Source organism: Oncorhynchus clarkii, chromosome 19 (genome assembly GCF_045791955.1).
Source record: "Oncorhynchus clarkii lewisi isolate Uvic-CL-2024 chromosome 19, UVic_Ocla_1.0, whole genome shotgun sequence".
Classification (NCBI taxonomy): domain Eukaryota; kingdom Metazoa; phylum Chordata; class Actinopteri; order Salmoniformes; family Salmonidae; genus Oncorhynchus; species Oncorhynchus clarkii.
Window position 1 is genome coordinate 6,929,597 of NC_092165.1, and position 22,056 is coordinate 6,951,652.

Below are 22,056 nucleotides of genomic sequence, written 5' to 3' on the forward strand. Positions count from 1 at the left end.
AACAGAACACAAACCAGCTTAAACAACAGAACACAAACCAGCTTAAACAACAGAACACAAACTAGCTTAAACAACAGAACACAAACTAGCTTAAACAACAGAACACAAACCAGCTTAAACAACAGAACACAAACTAGCTTAAACAACAGAACACAAACTAGCTTAAACAACAGAACACAAACTAGCTTAAACAACAGAACACAAACTAGCTTAAACAACAGAACACAAACTAGCTTAAACAACAGAACACAAACTAGCTTAAACAACAGAACACAAACTAGCTTAAACAACAGAACACAAACTAGCTTAAACAACAGAACACAAACTAGCTTAAACAACAGAACACAAACTAGCTTAAACAACAGAACACAAACTAGCTTAAACAACAGAACACAAACCAGCTTAAACAACAGAACACAAACCAGCTTAAACAACAGAACACAAACTAGCTTAAACAACAGAACACAAACCAGCTTAAACAACAGAACACAAACTAGCTTAAACAACAGAACACAAACCAGCTTAAACAACAGAACACAAACTAGCTTAAACAACAGAACACAAACTAGCTTAAACAACAGAACACAAACTAGCTTAAACAACAGAACACAAACTAGCTTAAACAACAGAACACAAACTAGCTTAAACAACAGAACACAAACCAGCTTAAACAACAGAACACAAACCAGCTTAAACAACAGAACACAAACCAGCTTAAACAACAGAACACAAACTAGCTTAAACAACAGAACACAAACTAGCTTAAACAACAGAACACAAACTAGCTTATTAAACAACAGAACACAAACACAACAGTAAAAAAACAACAGTGATGTGAGGATGCAGAAAGAACCAGTGGAGGCAACAACAGGCAGATAGCAAGGAGAGGGGGGCCAGATGACGTTGGGACAGACATGTCCAAGTGTCAGGCCAGGTTGTCCTCAGTCACGGTCCAAGAGCCTCAGGCCCTCCAGAAGGGGAGACTGAGAAAGAGAAAAGATGAGGGTTAGTCAGAGCATGACAAAGACAATAGTACACACCACATGCACTGAGGGTAGAGACTAAATTGTGTTGCTGTGGACACTGGGTAATCTGACGAACACTCACATACTTGTTTGACCTCTCTGTGATACTATAGGACTACTTATGTTACTTGTTAGTTGAGGTAGCATTCAATGTCCTGCATTTGTGTTAACCATGGCAACCAGCATTGTAAATAAAGAGATGTGCAGAAAGATAATCAGCCTTGGTGTCTGTGGATCCTTTCCCCTTATGTCAGCCAGGCCTATATTTTCAAAGAAACACCATTTATTACAATCTCTAGTTGAGGGCGGCAGCCTAGTGGTCAAGAACTTTAGGCCACTAACAGGAAAGGTTGATGGTTCAAATCTCCAAGCAAGGCAGTTAACCCCCCAACAACAATGTTAATAAAGGCAGCACCACTCTGATTAAAAGGGTTGGGTTAGTGTCTGTTTTCACAGTCTAGAAGGATGTTAAATCTAACTAAACATACATTCTTTATTGGTTTTCAAAGGAAAGCATCCATATGCTCTGGCCAGTGGTTGTAGGTTGTCAATTACATATTGACTGATGAGAATGTAACCTCTGTTTTTACATTACATTATCAGGTAAATTGACTGAGAACACATTATCATTTGCAGCAACGACCTGCGGAATAGTTACCGGGGAGAGATGAGCCAATTGTAAACTGGGGATTATTAGGTGACTGTGATGGTTTGATGGCCAGATTGGGAATTTAGCCAGGACACCGGGGTTAACACCCCTACTCTTATGATAAGTGCCATGGGATCTTTAATGACCGCAGAGAGTCAGGACACCCGTTTAACGTCCCATCCGAAAGATGGCACCCTACACAGGGTAATGTCCCCAATCACTGGCCTGGGGCATTGGGATATTTTTTAGACTAGAGGAAAGAGTGCCTCCTACTGACCCTCCAACACCACTTCCAGCAGCATCTGGCCTCCCATCCAGGGACTGACCAGCACCAACCCTGCTTAGCTTCAGAAGCAAGCCAGCAGTGGTATGCAGGGTGGTATGCTGCTGGCAAATTAAGCTACCAGCTTTATTGCAACAAACATCGCACATGTCTCTATAATTGACTACACAACCAAAATAGGCCTAATAATGCTTGAGTTTATTAAATATTTTTCAGCAAGTTTCTAATCATAATAAGAGCATGTATAGACACAAATTGCGAAAACCATTAGGTTAAAGATGTTTTAATTCAAATCACTTGAAAATAAACAATAGCATAAAATTGTCTTTGTTGTTATTTTAATTTGATATCACTAAACCCAAGCTATTGGCTATGCAAAAAACGGGTTGGGTCTCTTAGAAAAGGTTTTTAGAAGAACAGAAGGGAAAGTCGTTTGTCTTGAATGTATAATATAACATAACAAATATAATATATCCTGGCCAACCTTTACTGACCGATGCAGTCGCAGATGAAATTGAAAGTACTTCGTTGGTTTCCTCCCCTTTTTATAGACGTGTCAATTATTTGCTCCTGTCTCTACTGAAAATGCAGCTGGAAAATGGTAAGTCATGTTTTATAAAAGTATTAGGTTAAGATCTGTTTGATGACTGGCAGGTAGGTATGCTATTTATTATTCAAACTATGCGAAACTTTAGGACTCATAACGTTGTAACAATTGCCTTTCCTCCCAGGTAGGATTTGAAGTACAAATCTAATGACACATATCTCGCAGAATGACAGATTGCGCACAATGAAGTTCACGAAAATGGTTTTACAATAAATATTAGACCTAACCCTATTTTTTTTTTGTTCTCAGCATACATTGTCAAATGTTTGGCCTCTGCTATTTTACTCGGTTTAAAAGGCGGTACTGGACAAGTAAACTACCTGGAGGCGTTCCAGATAGTATTCCAGGAAGTATTTTTTTGCAGTTGTGCTGGGAGCATAGGCGTCACTTACATAAGGCCAGTGGAAGCTAAGTTTTCCCTAAAGTAAATTGAATTGCCAAAAATTATATAGCATTATTAACGTACTACTGTCTATACACAAATACATTATACAATTATTCGAAATTGACTACTAAAAGCGTGATTTTGCCACAGATAAATAAAAAACTGTATTTATTATTTTGAAAGTTCTAACATATTTTATGAAAAAAACATGTTGTATGTTTCTGAATGGTGCATCATGCTGCCTTATTGACATTATGATTTAGTGGCACAGATTAACCCGGGGCAACCTGGGCCATTTGAATTGAATCCCCAATGACTTACTTTAGGGTGTGAACTGGTATGGTCAGATTTTATTAAAACATAGCTATGTTAACAATGCTTGTTATGCATTTGTTGACATTCATCCAAGGACACATTGACTTGCATTTTCTCATGAAATCATGTGACTTATAGTTAGAGAAAAGGATTCCAGTAAAGTTGGAGAACCAGAAATGTGACACCTGTTTGATAGATCACACATTTACCATCTAGAGTTGCTATCTTGTCATCTTTTCCCTAACCACATTGGAACATTCTAATCTTCTCTGTCAGATAAATATTGCCTAAAATATTTAATATTTACTTAGCATTATATTATAAGAGTTTTGAGGCAGTGCTGGACAGACACCTTGATTTGTTAAGACACTTATTTATGTGTGTACTATATTGTAGCCTACTAGTGAGCATTACTGTCAGTCCATGTTTTCATTATACTGATAACTACTGTAGTGTATCCTACTAGTGAACATTACTGACAGTCCATGTTTTCATTATACTGATAATTACTGTAGTGTAACCTACTAGTGAACATTACTGATAGTCCAGTCCATGTTTTCATTATACTGATAATTACTGTAGTGTAACCTACTAGTGAACATTACTGTCAGTCCAGTCCATGTTCTCATTATACTGATAACTACTGTAGTGTAGCTTACTAGTGAACATTACTGGCAGACCAGTCCATGGTTTCATTATACTGATAACTGATGCACTCAGGATTCCATTCCATGTTTTATTCATGCATTAGAAAGGTACAGAGCTAGTGAAGAACAATGGGAGAATAATTGTAAAAATATTTTTTTCCCCCAATTTTGTGGTATCCAATTGGTAGTTACACTCTTGTCTCATCGCTGCAACTCTCATACGGATTCTGGAGAGGCGAAGGTGGGACAAGGATGTCCCTGCCGGCCAAACCTTCCCCTAACCCAAGCGACACTGGGCCAATTGTGCGCTGCCCCATGGGTCTCCTGGTCACGGCCAGCTGTGACAGAGCCTGGACTCAAACCAGGATCTCTAGTGCCACAGCTAGCACTGTGATGCAGTGCTTTAGACCACTGTGCCACTCAGGAGGCCAGGAGATTCTTAATTAGGAAAATATCGGTCCACACCTTTACCCCTCCTTCCTCCTTTTCTCCATGACCCAGAAACCGAGAAGTGGTGGATTAGTAGGCGAGTGGAGGAGTTTGTTCTCCTCCTTGATTATTTCCTTCGCACAACTGTTTCCTACCGGCGGCTATCGCGGCTATCGCAGAAGAGTTTCTTGGAGCAGACAACCATGCACAACTAGCTACATTCATTTGGTTAACTTTAGACATTTATTTTGGGAGTCCACCCCTGTAAACGTCATAATCATGATGCCAGGAGATAATCATTTCAGTCATGTGCATTTGTTTCCATGTTTCCTTCCCTATCCTCCTCTCTTCGATTTACTCAAAAGGAAGAGAGGAGAGGAGTCAAACAAAACCAATTGGGAATCCCCACCAATTGTATCCCCACATTGCTTTAGGTAAAGTCCAACAAACTATATCAGAACTTCCATTCTTATAATCATAAAATAATACAACAGGAACAATGTGTATTGGACTTTTTACCAATCACTAAGTTTTTGAGTCAAAGGTTGTATTAATATCTGGGAATTTTGTTATTTACAGATTGATATGGGACCAGTTCTCTTCAGGATTGTAAGGCCTCTCTGAGAGTTATAATGAGTTATCATCAAGGGGAGCCCATGGATGATGAGACCATGGACCCTAAGAGGTATGTACAGGTTTCCTTGATTTTTATTTAACTAGGCAAGTCAGTTAAGAACAAATTCTTATGTTCAATGACAGCCATGGAACAGTGGGTTAACTGCCTTGTTCAGGGGCAGAATTACAGATTTGTACCTTGTCAGCTCGGGGATTTGAACTTGCAACCTTTCGGTTACTAGTCCAACTCTCTAACCACGCTACGCTGGACACCACACATGTAGTCTTAAAACTAGACAGTAGTCTTAAAACTATCAGGCATGCAACAACCTGTGTCAAAGGTTTAAGAAATAGCATGTTTAGTCAATATAATTTTGTTTCATTAAAACAATAAGGTTGAACAATTATTGAAAGATAAATATGAACAAAAATAAGCAAGGGTAAAAATGTGAGTTTTTATCAATGGAGGCAGTTAAGTATGTTTGTCCCATGGAGGTGCACTTAGAACATAGTCTAAGTTTAAGCATGGGTAGCGTCATTGACGGAGTTAACCATTTTGAGGTAGTCAACAGGGTGGGGCTTCGCATCACATAATTCAGGTCAGCAGGAGGGATCAGCCAGTTAATAATACTCCTGAGAAAATATTCTATAATGGCAGGTGGCAGTAAATCAACAACCTTGGCTTTATACCTGTTCAGACTATACACACCACAGGGCAGTAGATGGTGCTCTGCACCCTTTTAGTTTATTTGTGAACTGCCAATACACTCATAGAAAATAAATTACTACTTTAAAATGGAGATGACCCTCAATGGCGTTGCCCATGCAGTCACAGAAGACAGCAGTGCAAGGATAGGTGCGCCATCTTCCTATATCTATGGTTTGGCTTCAGGTGGACAGTACATTTCCACTGTACATCTAACCCCTAGTGGGCAGCAGCAGCCAGGCCAAGCGCTGGCGTGGTATTCTCTGCATTGATGTCATTGACAGATTTAGACGAATATGACTAGTTTGTGGAAACAAATTGACTGCTTCACCAACATTGGCTTATTGTTTCCATGCCCCGACAAAACACTGACCAGGAACTAACCAAGAGTTGTTGGTCTTGGATTACACTGTCTCTGTACACCCATGCAGATTGGAGATAGAATGTGAGATTTTTTAATTATATTGTTTGATAAATGATGGATCTTATATTTCTTGAAGTGTCCATACTGAGAAAAAAAAGTCACCAACCCCCAGTTGTGATTCACTGAAGAGCAACCAATCGATGGGGTTACCTATTTCTTTAAAGGAGGGAATCTCTACTCAAGATGAACGGTGAGATTATACTCTAATATTAACCTTTTACTGCAGTGGGCTAAAACAGAGTGTTTCTTGGTAGTCTTAAAGAAATATACTTTGAAACAAAAGTCTACACCTCACACACATGATTATGGGATTAAAAACACACCTGTACCATGTCAGATATGGAGTTGAAATGTATTCAATTATGAGTTTTGTATCATATTAAACTTTATATACATCACAGAAGACTGAAATATAACAAAACCGTTTGACATAGAAACACTGGATTTTCGCCAGGTTTTTAAAATAATGTTTATTAATTTCTGAAAAATATTAGTTATATTCCACCCATGAGGTCATGAGGTCATTTAACTGCAGGTAAGGGCTACAGACAGTTAAATGAGGATACAGACCGATATTCTAATAATTAAGCCACTTTGTAATGCTTATATTCTATGGGGCTGTCCTGCCACTGTGCTGTTCCCTGTTAGTTTAAAGTGGAGAGACTTTACTCAGAAAGAGGAGTAAGATTACATTCTATTCAATTTGATGTCAACACTTATTAAAAGATTTTTGTTACTTTCACTTTTCAAAGTTGTGAATTTCTGTACTTGCAGATGCAGCTATCTGGAGCGAACATCATCATTTGGGAGTAATCTAAATTTTTCATGTGAGAGTGACCAATCATTGCATTTCACCTATTTTATCAAGGAGGGAGACTATGAACCAAGGTGAGATTTTATGATTCCATACATAATTCTAAATAGCAGTTTGTGTCATTACGATTAAGTGCTGGCAGAGGGCACACTGACATGTTTCATTTGAACAGTGCTTGGGTTATTAAGTTCAGTCGCCTATTATCAACGCAGAATCAATCTCTGGTAAGAAATGCTTTCCTCTCCATCTTAAATAAGCATGCCCCATTCAAAAAATGTAGAACTAAGAACAGATTTAGCCCTTGGTTCACCCCAGACTTGACTGCCCTTGACCAGCACAAAAACATCCTGTGGCGTTCTGCATTTTTTAACCTTTATTTAACTAGGCAAGTCAGTTAAGAACAAATTCTTATTTTCAATGACGGCCTAGGAACAGTTAACAGTGGATTAACTGCCTGTTCAGGGGCAGAATGACAGATTTGTACCTTGTCAGCTCGGGGATTTGAACTTGCAACCTTCCGGTTCCTAGTCCAACACTCTAACCACTAGGCTACCCTGCCGAATAGCCCCCGCAATATGCAACTTTTCAGGGAAGTCAGGAACCAATATACTCAGTCAGTTAGGAAAGCTAAGGCAAGCTTTTTCAAACAGAAATTTGCTTTGTGTAGCACTAATTCCAAAATGTTCTGGGACACTGTAAAGTCCATGGAGAATAAGAGCACCTCTTGCCAGCTGCCCATAGCACTGAGGATAGGAAATACTGTCACCCCCCCCCCCCCCCCGCTCCTCCTTCACCCAAATGAACTGCAAAATCTGGATCCCTGCAAATCAGCTGGGCTAGACAATCTGGACCCTCTCTAAAATGATCCGCCAAAATTGTTGCAACCCCTATTACTAGCCTATTCAACCTCTCTTTCATATCTTCTGAGATCCCCAAAGATTGGAAAGCTGCCACGGTCATCCCCATCTTCAAAGGGGGAGACACTCTAGACCCAAACTGTTATAGACCTATATCCATCCTGCCCTGCCTTTCTAAAATCTTTGAAAGCCCAGTTAATAAACAGATCACCGACCATTTTGTACGTCTCTGTATATATCAATGTTGTCGCTCTTGCTGCTGATGATTCTCTGATCCAGCTCTACGCAGACAACACCATTCTGTACACATCTGGCCCTTCTTTGGACACTGTGCTAACAAACCTCCAAACGAGCTTCAATGCCATACAACACTCCTTCCGTGGCTTCCAACTGCTTTTAAATGCTAGTAAAACTAAATGCATGCTCTTCAACTCTTCAACAACAAGATTGCTGCCCGCACCTGCCCGCCCGTAAAGCATCACTACTCTGGACGGTTCTGACCTAGAATATGTGGACAACTACAAATACCTAGGTGTCTGGTTAGACTGTCAACTCTCCTTACAGACTCACATTAAGCATAATTCAATCTAGAATCGGCTTCCTATTTTGCAACAAAGCCTCCTTCACTCATGCCGCCAAACATACTCTCGTAAAACTGACTATCCTACCGATCCTTGACTTCGGTGATGTCATTTACAAAATAGCCCCCAACACTCTACTCAGCAAACTGGATGTAGTCTATCACAGTGCCATCCGTTTTGTCACCAAAGCCCCATATACTACCCACCACTGCGACATGCATGCTCTCGTTGGCTGGCCCTCACTAAATATCCGTCGCCAAACCCACTGGCTCCAGGTCATCTACAAGTCTTTGCTAGGTAAAGCCCCACCTTATCTCAGCTCACTGGTCACCATAGCAACACTCACCCGTAGCACGCGCTCCAGCAGGTATATTGCACTAGTAATTCCCAAAGCCAACACTTCCCTTGGCAGCAGAGAACTGGAAGGAAGGCGGCCAATGACTGGAACGAATTGAAAAAATCTCTGAAGCTGGAGTCTCATATCTCCCTTTCTAACTTTACCGATCACTGTACCTGTACACAGCCAATCTGTAAATAGCACACACACCTCATCCCAATATTATTACTTACCCTCTTGCTCTTTTGCACCCCAGTATCTCTACTTGCACATCATCATCTGCACATCTATCACTCCATTAATGTATTAATGCTAAATTGTCATTATTTTTGCCTCTAGGGCCTATTTATTACCGACCTCCCTACTCTTCTACATTTGTACACACTGTTCATAGATTTGTCTATTTTTATTTTATTTTGTGTTATTGACTGTACATTTGTTTATGTGTAACTCTGTGTTGTTGTTTTTGTCATACTGCTTTGCTTTATCTTGGCCAGGTTGCAGTTGTAAATGAGAACTTGTTCTCAACTGGCCTACCTGGTTAAATAAAGGTGAAATAAATCAAAAAAATTATCTAGTCAGATTAAAGACCCTCCCTGCCTTTACTCCATCAAACAGAATCCAACCAGGAGAGGTGGTCTGTGATATCTGCTCTGAGGTCAAAGCTGTGAAGTTCTGTCAGACCTGCAGTGTGTCCTACTGTGAGACCCACATCAGACAGCACTATACAATAGCAGCACTGCAGAGACACACAGTGGTGGATGTGACTGGAGACCTGGTACAGAAACTCTGTCAACATGACTTCAGTCCTCTGGACGTGTTCTGTAGGACAGACCAGATGCTGATCTGCAGTCAGTGTGCAGAGACAAACCACAAAGGACATGATACATTCTTTCATAATAGAGAACAAGCTGGAAGACAGGTATATTTATCTTCTTCACACTGATACCTCTGCATATTAAAAGGATGGTTCACAGAACAAATAAATGTATAATTTCCCACTTACTAATGCTGTTGTCGATCGACTCATGCAGTTTTGGGCCAGTTAGATTTTAGCATAAAGAGTAACTGCCACACATAATTTAATTAGCTTTTGGTCTGGGAAAGCTAGTGCTATGCAGAGGCTACTGAAAGTGACTAAATAAACCAAATATGTACTGTCTATCTATCAGCAACAGCCAAGCAGAATGGAAAACCATAGAAATAAGCATTTTCAGAGAAATATCCTCTAAAGAGCAATCCACAGTTGTTCAATGCAAATAATGCATATTCATCAAATCTTACCAGTTGTATATTCAGCACAATCACAATGTTGTGTTCTCTATAAATTATTGATTCACTCTCCCTTTTCATTGTTAAAGGTATTTGAAGACGAACATCAAAGTCAGAACTTAGTTGATGGTAGGTGTATTTACAGTCAGGATATTAACTGATCCCATTGGGTTACACAGTTGTTAAGATACACTACATGACCAAAAGTATGTCGGGTGAAGTCGGGTACTGATGTTGGTACTGATGTTGGTACTGATGTTGGTCGATTAGGACTGGTCCAATTCATCCTAAAGGTGTTGATGGGGTTTAGGTCAGGGCTCTGTGCAGGCCAGTCAAGTTCTTCCACAGCGATCTTGACAAACCATTTCTGTATGGACCTTGCATTGCGCACGGGGTCATTGTCATGCTGAAACAGGAAAGGTCCTTCCCCAAACTGTTTCCACAAAGGTGGAAGCACAGAATCATCTAGAATGTCATTGTATGCTGTAGCATTAAGATTTCCCTTCACTTGAACAAAGGGGCCTAGCCCGAACCATGAAAAACAGCCCCAGACCGTTATTCCTTCTCCACCAATCTTTACAGTTGGCGCTATGCATTCGGGCAGGTAGCGTTCTCCTGGCATCCGCCAAACCCAGATTAGTCCATTGGACTGCCAGATGTTGAAGAGTGATTCATCACTCCAGAGAACGCCTTTCCATTGCTCCAGAGTCCAATGGCGACGAGCTTTACAACACTCCAGCCAACGCTTGGCATTGCACATGGTGATCTTAGGCTTGTTTGCGGCTGTGAGGCCATGGAAACCCATTTAATGATGCTCCTGAAGAAAAGTTATTGTGCTGACATTGAACATTTCTTGTGAGGAACTTGCTTCCAGAGGCAGTTTGGAACTCGGTAGTGAGTGATGCAACCAAGGACAGACAATTTTTACGCACTACGCTCTTCAGCACTTGGCGGTCCCATTCTCTGAGCTTGTGTGGCCTACCACTTTGCAGCTGAGCCGTTGTTGCTCCTAAATGTTTCCACTTTACAATAACAGCACTTACAGTTGACCAGGGCAGCTCTAGCAGGGCAGAAATTTGACGAACTGATGGCATCCTATGACTGTGCCAAGTTGAAGGTCATTGAGCTCTTCAGGAATGCCATTCTACTGCCAATGTTTCTATGGCGATTGCATGGCTGTGTGCTCGATTTTACACACCTGTCAGCAACGGGTGTGGCTGAAATAGTTTTATCCACTAATTTGAAGCGGTGTCCAAATACTTTTGTATATACAGTATAGTATATCATAGGTTACAGAATATTATTCTACTGGTTTGATCAGTAGGTCAGGTTTCTTTGCAACATACATTTGAGTAATATACGTGTTTGTAATATACGTGTTAAAATATATTACTTTGTCATTTTATGCTGTAGCGTTAAGATTTCCCTTCACTGGAACAAAGGGGCCTAGTCCGAACCATGAAAAACAGACCCAGACCATTATTCCTTCTCCACCAAACTTTACAGTTTAGCAATATACGTGTTATTAATATCATTTTTTCTCCATGAAAGTACTACTCCCTCCAGGAGAGATCCAGTTCCTGTCGGTGACTTCAGACTCTGTGTCTCTGAGCTGGGGTCCACCTGAAGGACTGACCAGACCACAGAGGTTCAGGGTGACCTGGGGATGTGAGGGGCAAACAAACTGCTCATTAAGAGTGAAAGGTGGGTATCACCTTGAAATAAATGGACTCAAACCTGGTGAAAAGTATCAGTTCAATGTGGTCACAGAGGGAGACGATGGAAGACAAAGTGGATTGGTCTCAGCATCTGTATTCACAGGTACAGTAACTTATGTTTATCAAAGCCTAGGTTATTTGTTTTACTAGACCTTTTACTGATTTTCATATTATCTGTCTAGAAGAAAATTAGCAGCAAATATTCCTTTATTATTCACTTACTTTTATTTCTTGACACATCTAGTGGTCCCAACACCAAGGGAGTTAAAGGTAGACCAAATAGGAGCAACGTCCTTCACCCTCCACTGGTCCAAGGCTGCAGGAATGGAACAAACCCCTCAGGGTTTCCTCATAGTCCTCTGTTGCCAAGGAACAGAACCCACTACAGATATTACTGAGGACTGCAACAAAACATTCTTCAATTTGAAACCTAACAATCAATACATAGTCAGTGTCTCAACTGTGCTGACCAATGGGGAACAGAGCACACCTGTCTTTTCAACCATCTGCACAAGAAAGACAAAACAAAAGGGTAGGGAGCATGAGACTTGCAAAATTCTTTAAGGCTTAAGGCCAAACCACAGAGGGGGAATTTGTCATACGAGCGTTAACGAGTATGCTTATGTTGGAAATATAATCTATATTGGTGTGAATGAGAGGAAACAGACTTGAGCATCAGACATGTCACTAGTGTATATTAACAGGTCAAAATTGGACAGTTTTTTTGAGTATGTGGAGCGATGCTTTTAAAATGAGCTGGACAGTTTTCAGAAAATAGACTGTTAGTGTAATGTTACCTCTGGAAAAGTGAAATGCATCACTAAAGATTGTCTATTTAGTGTTTATCAGGGTTTTTTCTGTCATATTTGGTTTCTAGCAGCTAATCTGATATACAGAGAAGTATCAAATGGCTACTATTCATTCTCTGTACCAGTGGTGATTTTAGTATGTAAATCTTGGTTATGTAAATCTTGGTGGGGCACAACAAATAAATGTGGGATGCATGCCAGCAAAGCCACTACACAACACAACACTAAACAATACATTAATTGCACTATAAACAGTGACAAACGGTGCCTACAAACTGTTAGGGCCTACATAAAGCTGTCCCAACAGCATAGTCCCAGCACCTTACCACTGCTAAACCTGGCTATCAGCAGAGCCTTGTCTGGCAGCGAAACAGTTCATTCAGCCTCATTTACTGCCATTTTAAAAAACAAAGCTGATATGGCTGACTTGCTTAAACAAATATGGTTTCTATTGACAATTGGGATGTACAAACTATGGCACAAGGGAACGATGAGCGGATAAGAAGCAATCCGTAAATTCAATTAAGAAATTAATGAGCGAGCTAAGACGGACGTAGTCAATATAACTATTTCTTCAACACTTTTGGAATGTACAGCAACAGAATTCAGAACATGCGGCGTTCTTACAGTATTCCCCATGTGCACTGTCAGAACCGTAGGATAAATGAAGGGGCCATATAAGCAGACAATGAAAGCTCTTACAATATTTGATTATGGCATTTCTCTAAAACAGGCTAAAGGCTACATGTGCACCACCAAGTCAGAACAGTAGGCTAAGTTATGAGGGGGAAAGGGAGCCAATTATTAGGGTGAGGCACATGGGCTACTAACAGCTTACTGCACAATATACACTTAGTATTACTTTATTAGCTACAGGATACATATCTCCCTGGCATATTACATTATTTATGCAGCAGCGAACAAAACATTTTTGGACTCAGCTTGTTGTGCTGTAATCACTTGAACAGGAAGGTGGCGCGACGGTCCTTGTGGGCAAATTTTGTCATGAGTCCTTGTCATCAAAGCCTGGCATTCTCTGGATTTATGGTGCTTTCAAGACAACTGGGAAATAGGAAAAAACAAGGTTGAATCATGATGTCAGTGATCTTCAGGTCCGAGCTCTAGAAAGAGGCCAGAGTTCTCGACTCGGAATTCTGAGTTGGATGACTGTTCAAAATCTATTTTCCCAGTCGGAGATTTTTTTTCAGAGTTTCGCAGTTGTCTTGAACTCACTGTCTGAGTCTGAGATTTCCCAGTTCTGAGTTTAATGTTGTTTTGAATGCGGCAGAAGTCATGCTGGATTGACAGCATGGACAATGCATTCAACATTTTATGGTCTATGGTGTTGCACGTGAATGTTTATAATTTTAAGCTTGGGAAAGAGACCCTTAAACCCAGACTTGGACCGCACACCCTCTCCACTGAATAGCAGGCTAGTGATTGCTTTGCAATGCTTGCAGTTAGCCACTGATTCCTTCCAAACCCCTCATTGTGGAATTTGCGATTTCCAACTTGTTCTGTAATGTTTATGTCCAATAGCCGATGAGCACCAATACGTTTTATCTATAATTTATCTTCATATGACAATGATTAGAAAAAGATTTGCCAGTAGATTGTAGACTTGATTCATGATGATGACTACTTGTCTTGCTTGCTAGATAAGATTTTGAATGTATGATGTTGATGATCAGTCCAGTCCAAAGCTACGGTAGGTATAACATGATTTGACGTTGTCCTATATTAGTACATTCACACTGTCTGTTTTATCTAGAGGCAACCGAATAGGCTTCTTAGAACTGTATGTTGTCTGGGTGTACTGAGAAGAGCCGCTGAGATTTTAAACACTAGATTTACGATGGCTTGGTGATAAGACAACATTCCATACCATGATTAGTGTATGTGGGCCTGTCAGTCGGTGCCAGGGAGACCCACTCTACAGTTTATTTAGGGAAAGGACCTAGTGTCTATGTTTCATTAGTATTTCTGTATAAACAAGTAGTAAATGAGCTAGAGACAGAAACTTGTTGCGATGTAATCTTGATGTCTGTTGCATGGGAGCACCATGTACTTTTGTATAAATTCTCTTATCTGTGACTTGTCATGAACATCCAGGAGGATGGACTTTGCTATACAATGCTGTGGGTTAGTCCTATTGGTTGGGCTCTCAACGAATCACCTACGGGTGATTACTGCAGTAATTAAATAATGAAGTTTGATTGTTTTAAAGAAATCTAAAAGTCTCTCCTTTGATTAGAATAATTGCACCACAATTTGGCGACGAGGATGGGATAAAAACTTCATTTTCTGATTGTTCCCAGTGAAACCCAGGTTAACCGTGCACAGGGAGTTGCATTAGATGCAGCTGGGGAAAGCCACATTCCACTATTTGGAGCAGATCGGATCCCTACATGGCTGGGAGTGTCAGCTGAATGGATACATCATTTCGAACAGAATTATATTAAGGTTGATACTGGTTTCTTTCAATAATTAAACTTGAAAGTGCACAGAATTAATAGAAAAATGTTAGACATTAATTGAACATTGTTAATATTAGAGTGCGTAGTTAGGTGAAAATGTTGAGTGAGCAAGAAGAAACGTAGCTAATGATATATTTTTCTTGAAAGACATGCTACCCTTATCCTAGGTTGTGGAGTTGGTATGGAAAGGAGAAGTATAGTCTCTTATTTACCGAGGTCAGAAGTGGGCAGTTAGGCGAAAAGGGTGCTCATTGTCTTTAAAGTATTCCTGAGGTACGTGATGAACCCTAGGAATGTACGTGATGAACCCTAGGAATGTACGTGATCTTCAATAAAAGTTCATGAGAAATCCTGTTTGAAGAACAGCTTGTGCGAACTGGTGTGTTTGTATGACGTCTCGACATTGTATTTCGGCCAGTCTTTTAGGGTGTGGTCGGTCACTGTATCTTGGTGGGACCGATCCCTGCATGTTTCCCAAATTTGGAAACCTTGAGGAGATTTATGTTTATGGTAAAATTGGTTATAGTAAAATGTTATTCCAAATTTGTGCCCCATTTATATAAGAAAAATATTCCTGCAAGTTATACAAATATTGATTAAGTTTGGGAATAGCATTGTGTGAATGTGATATGAGAGCTATGTGAATAAGGAAATAAATCTGGAGTTTGGATAATAACATTTAGAAATATGTATAATAAGATGATTGAAACTTGGAGTTTTGATATAATGTTATCTTGGGGTTCTGTACATCACTGCCCATCATAGAATATTACAGGGTGGTATTGAGAGCGGGGTGTTATTTTAGATAATAGCAGCAAGTCTGTAGTTTCTGGGGGGCTAGACTTTGCTGTGGTTTCTGGGACGATAGAGAACCATCTAGGATCTAGGATCCCATGACCGGGCGGGGCAGTGTCCGGGAAACTTTTTCTGAGCCAATGGATTGGTTGATGTGAGTACCTAAGAATGTATAACATTCTATATGGATTGTGATGGTGTGTATAATCGATTACTAGAGATTTGATAAAGTAATGCTAGGAATATAATGAGATGCAACTTCAACAACCTATACGTAGACGTACGTTGGTTCAGAGTTGGTCCCTTTGATGGATCATTTGATGAAGATGAGGTTTAAGCATTATTAAACTGTCTACAAAGTATGGGCAAACTCCACTTTTGGTTAACTTACCCTAACGATGTAGCTATGAAACGCTTATGGGATTTTTTTCTGTCCGGGTACTACATTTAACATAAAACTTCCCATAAGGCAGTATGAGAGGAGTTGCTATATTTATCGACTAAGCCCTTTTCCCATACAGTTAGAGCGAATTAAGGTGGAATCTCGATGTCCTTGGCCTCTCAACGAATCACCCACGGGTGGGTCGTTGACAAGCTCCATTACTGCAGTAATTAAATAATAAAGTTTGATTATTTTTAGGAAATCTAAAAGTCTCTCCTTTGATTAGAATAATTGCACCACAACGTCATTTCATCTGTGACCAATGACCTTCTTGGGTGGGCACTTTGAATGTAAATCTACGGCAGCACCTAAGGGGCAATAATTTTCGAGCTCTCCCCGTAGATTTTGCTGTGACGTAGTGTCCCCATGAGTGACAGAACACTGAGCCAATCACGGCACAACTTGAGAACATGATCAACACCTAGGCTCTTTATTTTCTGCTGGCTGCCCCACTACCACAGAAAGCACTGAGCTAGCTGAAACATTTTGGAGCTGCCTTACTCAAAAAAGCAAAAAGAGCCTATGTTTGTATGCGGCTTTATTAACTTAATTTTTTTTATTTTTTTTACATTGTTTGTAAACTGATATGATTAATGCCGAAATAACATGAAAAACAGGCAACTACTTTTTTTTCTAAATGGGTCTCCACTGAAAGAGCACTCTAAACTGCTGCGTGACAAAGAAAACAATAATAAATCAAGTATAATTAAATCTAATAGATTAGACTAAAGACATAGGCTATTGTTATCAAGGATGCAATGCAAACAAATTAGCAAGTACAAAGGAAAATAAATGGTTTAGACAAGGGGTACTCAACTCTTACTCTACGAAGTCTGGAGCCTGCTGGTTTTCTGTTCTACCTGATAATAAAACTTGAAATAGCTTGGCTAAACCAGACTGAATACAGCTAGCTCGGCTAAACCAGACTGAATACAGCTAGCTCGGCTAAACCAGACTGAATACTGCTAGCTTGGCTAAAACACACTGAATAATGCTAACCTGGCTAAACCACCGTGAATAATGCTAGGATGGCTAAACCACACTGAATACTGCTAGCTCGGCTAAACCAGACTGAATGCTGCTAGCATGGCTAAACCAGACTGAATGCTGCTAGCTTGGCTAAACCAGACTGAATACATCTAGCTCGGCCAAACCAGACTGAATACATCTAATTCGGCTAAAACACGCTGAATACTGCTAACCTGGCTAAACCATCGTGAATAATGCTAGCATGGCTAAAGCACACTGAACGCTGTTTAACCAGGCTAGTTCAGTAGGGGTTTAACCAGGCTGGTTCAGTAGGGGTTTAACAAGGCTAGTTCAGTAGGGGTTTAACCAGGCTAGTTCAGTAGGGGTTTAACCAGGCTAGTTCAGTAGGGGTTTAACCAGGCTAGTTCAGTAGGGGTTTAACCAGGCTAGTTCAGTAGGGGTTTAACCAGGCTAGTTCAGTAGGGGTTTAACCAGGCTAGTTCAGTAGGGGTTTAACCAGGCTGGTTCAGTCAGGGTTTAACCAGGCTGGTTCAGTAGGGGTTTAACCAGGCTAGTTCAGTAGGGGTTTAACCAGGCTGGTTCAGTCAGGGTTTAACCAGGCTGGTTCAGTAGGGGTTTAACCAGGCTAGTTCAGTAGGGGTTTAACCAGGCTGGTTCAGTCAGGGTTTAACCAGGCTGGTTCAGTAGGGGTTTAACCAGGCTAGTTCAGTAGGGGTTTAACCAGGCTGGTTCAGTAGGGGTTTAACCAGGCTAGTTCAGTAGGGGTTTAACCAGGCTAGTTCAGTAGGGGTTTAACCAGGCTAGTTCAGTAGGGGTTTAACCAGGCTAGTTCAGTAGGGGTTTAACCAGGCTGGTTCAGTAGGGGTTTAACCAGGCTGGTTCAGTAGGGGTTTAACCAGGCTAGTTCAGTAGGGGTTTAACCAGGCTGGTTCAGTAGGGGTTTAACCAGGCTAGTTCAGTAGGGGTTTAACCAGGCTAGTTCAGTAGGGGTTTAACCAGGCTAGTTCAGTAGGGGTTTAACCAGGCTAGTTCAGTAGGGGTTTAACCAGGCTAGTTCAGTAGGGGTTTAACCAGGCTAGTTCAGTAGGGGTTTAACCAGGCTAGTTCAGTAGGGGTTTAACCAGGCTGGTTCAGTAGGGGTTTAACCAGGCTAGTTCAGTAGGGGTTTAACCAGGCTAGTTCAGTAGGGGTTTAACCAGGCTAGTTCAGTAGGGGTTTAACCAGGCTAGTTCAGTAGGGGTTTAACCAGGCTGGTTCAGTAGGGGTTTAACCAGGCTAGTTCAGTAGGGGTTTAACCAGGCTAGTTCAGTAGGGGTTTAACCAGGCTAGTTCAGTAGGGGTTTAACCAGGCTGGTTCAGTAGGGGTTTAACCAGGCTGGTTCAGTAGGGGTTTAACCAGGCTGGTTCAGTAGGGGTTTAACCAGGCTGGTTCAGTAGGGGTTTAACCAGGCTGGTTCAGTAGGGGTTTAACCAGGCTGGTTCAGTAGGGGTTTAACCAGGCTGGTTCAGTCAGGGTTTAACCAGGCTAGTTCAGTAGGGGTTTAACCAGGCTGGTTCAGTAGGGGTTTAACCAGGCTGGTTCAGTAGGGGTTTAACCAGGCTAGTTCAGTAGGGGTTTAACCAGGCTGGTTCAGTAGGGGTTTAACCAGGCTAGTTCAGTAGGGGTTTAACCAGGCTGGTTCAGTAGGGGTTTAACCAGGCTGGTTCAGTAGGGGTTTAACCAGGCTGGTTCAGTAGGGGTTTAACCAGGCTAGTTCAGTAGGGGTTTAACCAGGCTGGTTCAGTAGGGGTTTAACCAGGCTGGTTCAGTAGGGGTTTAACCAGGCTAGTTCAGTAGGGGTTTAACCAGGCTGGTTCAGTAGGGGTTTAACCAGGCTAGTTCAGTAGGGGTTTAACCAGGCTGGTTCAGTAGGGGTTTAACCAGGCTGGTTCAGTAGGGGTTTAACCAGGCTGGTTCAGTAGGGGTTTAACCAGGCTAGTTCAGTAGGGGTTTAACCAGGCTGGTTCAGTAGGGGTTTAACCAGGCTAGTTCAGTAGGGGTTTAACCAGGCTGGTTCAGTAGGGGTTTAACCAGGCTGGTTCAGTAGGGGTTTAACCAGGCTAGTTCAGTAGGGGTTTAACCAGGCTAGTTCAGTAGGGGTTTAACCAGGCTAGTTCAGTAGGGGTTTAACCAGGCTGGTTCAGTAGGGGTTTAACCAGGCTAGTTCAGTAGGGGTTTAACCAGGCTAGTTCAGTAGGGGATTAACCAGGCTGGTTCAGTAGGGGTTTAACCAGGCTGGTTCAGTAGGGGTTTAACCAGGCTAGTTCAGTAGGGGTTTAACCAGGCTGGTTCAGTAGGGGTTTAACCAGGCTAGTTCAGTAGGGGTTTAACCAGGCTGGTTCAGTAGGGGTTTAACCAGGCTGGTTCAGTAGGGGTTTAACCAGGCTGGTTCAGTAGGGGTTTAACCAGGCTAGTTCAGTAGGGGTTTAACCAGGCTGGTTCAGTAGGGGTTTAACCAGGCTGGTTCAGTAGGGGTTTAACCAGGCTAGTTCAGTAGGGGTTTAACCAGGCTGGTTCAGTAGGGATTTAACCAGGCTAGTTCAGTAGGGGTTTAACCAGGCTGGTTCAGTAGGGGTTTAACCAGGCTGGTTCAGTAGGGGTTTAACCAGGCTGGTTCAGTAGGGGTTTAACCAGGCTAGTTCAGTAGGGGTTTAACCAGGCTGGTTCAGTAGGGGTTTAACCAGGCTGGTTCAGTAGGGGTTTAACCAGGCTAGTTCAGTTGGGGTCATTAGGCATACCACCATTTCGTAATATTGTGGAATTGCACACGCTGTGTGGAGGACGCTGTGACAGAAGCTGTGTTTGTGTGGCACCTGTGAGTGGTGTCACTCGCAAAATACGCCTCCTCACTCCCTCTCCTTCTGCCCTCCCTCCCCCTCTGCTCCCCATCCATCCCTCCCACCCCCTTCATGCCTCCATCCCCCTCTGCCCTCCCTCCCCTCTGCTCTCCCTCCCCCTCTGCTCTCCATCCATCCCTCCCACCCCCTTCATGCCTCCATCCCCCTCTGCCCTCCCTCCCTCCCTCCCCCTCTGCTCTCTGTCCCTCCCACCCCCGCTGCCCTCCATTCCCCTCTGCCTTTCATCCCTCCCGCCTCCCTTTTCCTCAGGAGAAAATGCTCATTTTATGTAGTGTAGTTAGCATGGTTCAGGCTTGTCTGGATAGACCCAGGTTTTCTGAATGTGTCAAGGATGGCACCAACATTTTGTTTAGCAAACTGAGTCTGAATGTGTCTAAGACAGTGCTATGTGCTGTGCTCTCTGAGGTGGAAGAGATATTGTCTGCAGCCCAAATGTCACCCAATTCCCTACGTGGTGCACTTCTTTTGACCAGAACCCTATTGTCCTCAGGTGGCTGCCCTGCCCTTGCCCTTAGTCTGCCTCATGTCCCTCCTATCACCATGGATACACATTCCTGAAAACTATTGCACTGTACTTTGCTTAAACCTGTTCTGCCAGTTCATGTCCTTAAATATTAGAATTTTCCAATGTGGTTAGCCAAAAAGACGACAAAATAGTTCACACGTTCATCATCCAGGGTTGCTATTAAACAGATATGTCACATTTCTGGTTTGTCCATGAATTGTTTCCTGCTTGTAGCAGGGTGCATTTACAGGAATCCTTTTCTCTAACTTTAAGTCACATGATTTCATGACAAAACATTTCAGCAGTGATGGTGTGTAGTACAAGTCAATGAGTCCTTGGTTTAATGTAAACAAGACGCATACAAAGCATTGTTAAAAAAAAACATGTTTTCATTAAGTATGACCTTACCAGTTCATGCCCTAAAAGAAGACAAGGTTCCAATGTAGTCCATGAAGAGGTAGGTCTATTAGGATTATGTGCACACCTATTCTACAAATTAAACCGCAGTAACTACACATTTAGTCAACATTTAGTTAAGACTGAAATTCAGCTTTCATCTTTTTTTATCTTGTGACAAAGTGTCCTGGTTCAATTATATTCCGTTTCAGAGAAAATGGATGGGTAAATAGTGACTACAAAATCCAAGTAAAAACCAAGGCAAACAGCAGTAAGTAAAGTTACTGTACTCTGTCTTTGTTCCACTGTGATTTGACTGTAGTTACTGCGGGTTACCTTGGTATCAGGCTCTGAGTTCAGGTCATCCCAAACCTGACACACAACATGAGACAGCCAGTGATCCAGTTATCACCAGAATAAACATGGCACAATCCTGCAGAACAATTATGGTTGAACTCACATTGAAACACAAATACCCAGATATGGTAAGATAGATAGCAAACAGAATATGTAAAAGCTAGCTAACATTAAGTAAATGACGGTGTTAAAACTATATTTATGCAAAGTTAAATATTTCTTTAAGAATATACAGTCGCGGCCAAAAGTTTTGAGAATGACACAAGTATGAATTTTCAAAGTCTGCTGCCTCAGTTTGTATGATGGCAATTTTCATATACTCTAGAATGTTTTGAAGAGTGATCAGATGAATTGCAATTAATTGCAAAGTCCCTCTTTGCCATGCAAATGAACTGAATCCCCAAAAAACATTTCCACTGCTGTCACAACTTCTGCCGAAGTCGATGCCTCTCCTTGTTCGGGCGGTGCTCGGCAGTTGATGTCACCGGTCTTCTAGCCATCATTGATCCATGTTTCATTTTCTATTGGCTTTGTCTTGTATTCCTACATACCTGGTTCCAATCCCATTCTCACCCAGAGCCCATTGTCGCACATATATTTGTGTTCGTCACTTTTCCTGAATTTTCCCGTCGTTCCCAGCATAAGGCGCTAGTAGATAAAGGCGCAGCTGGAATTTTTAAAGTGTTAGCTCATAATTTAGGGACGCCTATTGTTCCCGTGGAT

General features: G+C 41.6%; 1 protein-coding gene across 1 annotated transcript; it reads left to right on the forward strand.

Annotated features, from left to right (window-relative positions):
* The first annotated feature begins 2,479 nt into the window (after positions 1 to 2,479).
* On the forward strand, positions 2,480 to 15,315 carry LOC139374658 (uncharacterized). The gene is made up of 8 exons (XM_071115711.1): positions 2,480 to 2,558; positions 4,920 to 5,025; positions 6,162 to 6,275; positions 6,860 to 6,973; positions 9,293 to 9,596; positions 10,036 to 10,075; positions 11,498 to 11,767; positions 11,909 to 15,315. The coding sequence occupies exons 2-8, from the start codon at positions 4,973 to 4,975 to the stop codon at positions 12,226 to 12,228; spliced, it is 1,215 nt and encodes a 404-aa protein (XP_070971812.1). The 5' UTR covers positions 2,480 to 2,558; positions 4,920 to 4,972; the 3' UTR covers positions 12,229 to 15,315.
* The last annotated feature ends 6,741 nt before the right edge of the window (positions 15,316 to 22,056 follow it).